We start from the raw sequence: 4,680 nt of genomic DNA on the forward strand, positions 1-4,680 counted from the left end.
TCAGACAACATTGCGTTTTTAAATAGACTTCCACCCTGATTTAGATGCTAATTTATTTACTTACTTCCCAACTCATTTATTTTGCCCATGAGCCAAACAAATACTCCTCAACAAATCTAATATGAAATTACATTCCTCCCAACAGAAATCGCTCCAGACAAAACCTAATTTGTGTTCTGTGTTGTTGGCGTGCAGGACCGGAGGGGCCAGACCACATAGTTCCGGTCTCATCCGGATCTCCAGGAGGTGTGCCAATGGGCCGACTGACCTGGGGGCATGACGGTCTCAGTGAGGCGGGAGCCGGCCGTGGGCGCGATGGTGTTGCAGTGGATGTTGTACTTCTGGCCCTCGATGGCCAGCGTGTTGGACAGGCCCAGCATGCCCAGCTTGGCGGCGCTGTAGTTGGCCTGGCCAAAGTTGCCGTAGATGCCGGCGGCAGACGACGTCATAATGATCCTAGGAGGGGCGAGTGGGCAGGGTGAGGTGGTGAAGTGGTGGGCCACAGACTGCTAAGCACTATGGGAACACTAAACCATGTGGAGGTACACAGGTCAAACAGGGTCTTCATGGACGGAAAAGAGTCAACGGAAACTGGCTTCCAGTTCTATAATTATCAATGTACATAAAAACATAATCTACAGTTACTGTCATTCATCCCAACATGGTCCACATTCTTATTAAACACATGAGCTATAAGGTGAAGCACTCAGCAAGGCCATATTATGAGTCATCTAAAACAGCTCAATCACTTCAGATATACCAGTATAGTATAATAGCCGATTAGTTCTTGAATCTTTCAACATAAAAGCGTGACATGTTGCTATAGCTTAGCTGCTGGAGCAAGGCCTCAGATACAACTATGCCACGAGTACAAAGCTCACACAGCAAGGTACACACATTACTGATTACATTTCCCCCCCCCCCTCCCCCCCTGGGACCACGCCAGCAGGAGGCTACCTGCCAAACTTCTGCTTCTTCATGTGGTCCCACGCAGCCCGTGTCACCTGGAACGACCCTCTCAGGTGGACTTTGTGGATGAGGTCTGTAGAAAGAATGCTGATGTTGATTACGACATATAACACTACGCTTCTGATAATCTATACTTATAACAGGTGTGTGATATATATACACATCACACTGCTGGGTTTCCTGTTTTAGCCGGTGACCGGTGATTTCAAATGTCCAGATTTAGGCACTTACAGATGCAAGTGACTATTTTCAAATGGACTCAGAAGTTGTTGTACTTGGCAAAAACAAAGAATGCTCTACTCTTTCACATTATTGAGAGAAAGAATGTGTGCAGCTAAAAATGCTATTTGTGCCCAGTGTGAACATAGAAATGACAACCCTGCACTGTAGCTTGTAACTAAAATCACTTCCTTGACCATGTGAAAGCACATGCCGTCAGACTCTGCACCCTATACCTACCCCAATCCAAGTCACTGGTTCTGCCAAACGATCTGTCTCGCAGAATCCTAAAATAACAACCACACAATCCCAGGCAGTCACATGAGAAAAGCAAAGTTTGCTGTTTGGTTTGTGCTTGTATAAAAAAAGAGACTAATGTTTATTTTCTAATGAAGTAAAGAAGGGCAATCTCCTGCTTCACTGCAGGCCACATGCGGGTCAAAAACATTTATAAAAGGGCCTTTTTCAGGAAAATGAAACAGACAAAAATACTCACCCTGCATTGTTTATGACAACATCTGTGGATAGAAAAAAAACACAAAAATAATCCCAATCACAACACAAACATACTTTGCATGTATATTTCCACTTCAAACTACACATTTAAATATAAATATTGAAGACAAACCCACCTATTCGACCAAAGGCATCCAATGCAGTCTGAATCAGCTTCTCTCCATCCTCTACGGATTCTGCAGAGCAATGGGACACAAATTCAGTGGAGGAAACAACCAGACAGGCCAGCAAGGCTCTGCTGATGTCCTTCAGATGCCTGAAAAAGGCTGAGTTTATCAGGATTCTGCGGGCCTATTACACCTGAACAAAACGTTTTTCATGGGTTTTTCTACAAAGCTACAAAGAGCCTCCACCACAGTAAGAACCCTTTCTTCTGATGTTGAAAAATCAGACTACAGTGAACTCTGAAAAATTATCTTATTACAATTTCCTTAACATGTCATGACTATATTACTACACACACACACACACACACACACACACACACACACACACACACACACACACACACACACACTATAGCCAAACATAAAATAGAAACACCCACCATAGTTGGCCACTGCCTTCCCGCCTTTGGCCTTGATCTCTTCCACTACTTTATCAGCTGCAGCCGAGCTCTTCCCTCCTCCCTTGATGTCCCCTCCAAGGTCATTCACTGGGAGAGGGGAGAGGGGAGGGAGAGAAACGTGTCAGCTCCTCAAGTGCACATTATGCATCTACTCTCAGTGCTCAGTGGCCCTGTCAATCAAATCTTTTTCAATCCAAACTCTGTACGTGAGATGTGCTACATTAGTAGCAAATAGCCAATTAGCACAAACAATATAAAATCACACTCCACAGAAAACATATTGACTCCTAATGGAAGCTAATTGGCAAGTAAACAGTACTGTGAACAAATGTTTCAAAGGAATAAGACTTGAAAATGATAATAAATAAATAATAGTAGCTGGATGGTTATTCATCCAGAACAGTGAAAACATTTGCATTAACATGCTAATAAAGAATATTTTGCTCAACTGTAGAGCAGACAGAATAGGTTCATAGTCTGACTTTGCATACTGGCTGACGGCCAGAAGAGAAAGAACACACACTTCTGATCGTTTCATTGATCATTCGACAAGCACACACATATCTGTCCACTCTTGCACTGTGACTGAATAGGCTGTCTAACTAATGTGGGTCTATTTCAGAAGTTGTAGTTTGTTAAAGTTTCCTCAAATAAGGTTTTAGAAATAGCCTTTAATAACCCCTCTGTTTTTCCCAAGCTCAGTGTAATCAGACATGTTTGGCAGATGGCAAATGTTTACAAATCCCATCGGTGTGTGTAAGCTGCCAGGTCTCTTTCTGTAAAGGTCAGCATAATTAGGTAGTCCTATGTCCTCAAAACTACACATGAGCAATCTCATAATACTACAGTAGTACTGAGTTTCACCTGAGGACGTATGATTGTGCAAAACAAACTTACCAACCACAGAAGCTCCTCTTTCTGCAAAAGCCAAAGCATATTCCCGGCCAAGCCCTGGAGCCAAAGGTGGAAGAACAGATTGTTAAGTAGCTGCCTACAGACAGTGAACCCCAAAATGACAAGCATTTACTGAGTTATCATTCACGGATGTTTATTACATGCAAAATGTTGTGCTTGTTTGACCAGCTTTTAAACTTTTAAAAATAAACAGTTGCAGATGTAAAGGACATGCTGTAGGACATGTCAGTGGAACATCTTCCAAGCACCCACAATCTTACGTGGAAGGTAGCTACTTTTATCGTCAGACAACGACAACTGATAGGCCTATTTTACAACTTTGACATTGACAATGTTGTATCTCTCCAAGGTTAGCTGTTCTCCGTGACAGTTCTTCTGATAAGACGTTATGACTAGTGAATGAGCAATTCAAGAACTAGCTCGGGTATTGAAACATTACGTGTTTACTTCAGGAAGAAGTTCAAATTAAGTTACTTCAGGTCATCCTATGAAGTACGTTATGACAACATTTCCAGAGGTGGTGATTGCCTCAATGGCTGATGTGCAACGTAGCTTGATGTTGATGACTGACATCGTTTAATTTCAAAATAACCTTTGACCGACTTATTAGCTAACATTAGCACATGACAGAGAGGAGTTCGCCATCTATGCAACCTATCTCGAACATTACGGCCACTGACATAGGGATTGTTCAACTCGGTTCAACTAGACGCTCGTTTTCTGATCGAGGCCACCAGAAATAGCACATAACTGTACGAAGCAATGAATTGCAGCATGAAAAATAACATTAGCTTGCTGGTTAACAAGCTATTCGCCAACTTACCTCCTCCAGCACCAGTGACTATTACTACTTTCCCATCGAACGATAAAGGCACAGACATGGCAAAACGTCGTTTTCAATTCCGGTTAAAGACTCGAAGCGACCAGCTAATGCATACAGTAAATACAGACCATACAGACTGCAGTATGAACTCTGCAAATTCACCTCAGGACTTGCTTCAAAGTCTCTAGATTTTTTTCTTCCGTGAGAGGAGGGACTTGGAGGGACGTTTCGTGTACGTCTTTACATCACGGATCACGTGTCTTGACAGACGAAACGACCCTGTCAAAATCAGTTCAATGTCTAGCATGGGCAGCTTTCTCAATTCCCCAGTGCCCTTTCCCAGAGGAAAGTGCATGCATGTCGATTACATCACCGTAATCTTATACGAATACATTTTTTTTTACAAATAATGTTCTAATTCTGGATGAGAATTTGAGCATTATATTAGCCATGGGCTTTACTTTTGACGTCATCCACACAACATGGTTGTCATCCTAATGTCAAGAATCAAGATAACCTTTGGCCTTAGGCCTACTCCAGTTCTGTAGATAACTGATCAGCTGGACAGTAACTCCGTTGTTGTGGAAAACAAAATAGGTCCAGGATATGGTTAAATCCCCCATAAAGTTATTATTTGTAATAGTTGTGCTTATCCATTCTTGGAAGAATC

General features: G+C 42.4%; 1 protein-coding gene across 1 annotated transcript in view; it reads right to left on the bottom strand.

Annotated features, from left to right (window-relative positions):
- Positions 1 to 4,229, bottom strand: part of hsd17b4 (hydroxysteroid (17-beta) dehydrogenase 4) — a 24,647-nt gene extending 20,418 nt beyond the window's left edge. Inside the window, exons 1-8 of the mRNA XM_031570100.2 lie at positions 4,011 to 4,229; positions 3,170 to 3,223; positions 2,252 to 2,359; positions 1,821 to 1,880; positions 1,685 to 1,706; positions 1,429 to 1,475; positions 958 to 1,042; positions 269 to 456 (exon numbers count right to left, since the gene is read on the bottom strand). Of these exons, the coding sequence (XP_031425960.1) occupies positions 269 to 456; positions 958 to 1,042; positions 1,429 to 1,475; positions 1,685 to 1,706; positions 1,821 to 1,880; positions 2,252 to 2,359; positions 3,170 to 3,223; positions 4,011 to 4,068 (622 nt within the window). The 5' untranslated portion in view covers positions 4,069 to 4,229. The remainder of the gene's footprint in view (positions 1 to 268; positions 457 to 957; positions 1,043 to 1,428; positions 1,476 to 1,684; positions 1,707 to 1,820; positions 1,881 to 2,251; positions 2,360 to 3,169; positions 3,224 to 4,010) is intronic.
- Positions 4,230 to 4,680: the final 451 nt, after the last annotated feature.

Source organism: Clupea harengus, chromosome 7, assembly GCF_900700415.2.
Source record: "Clupea harengus chromosome 7, Ch_v2.0.2, whole genome shotgun sequence".
Taxonomy (NCBI): domain Eukaryota; kingdom Metazoa; phylum Chordata; class Actinopteri; order Clupeiformes; family Clupeidae; genus Clupea; species Clupea harengus.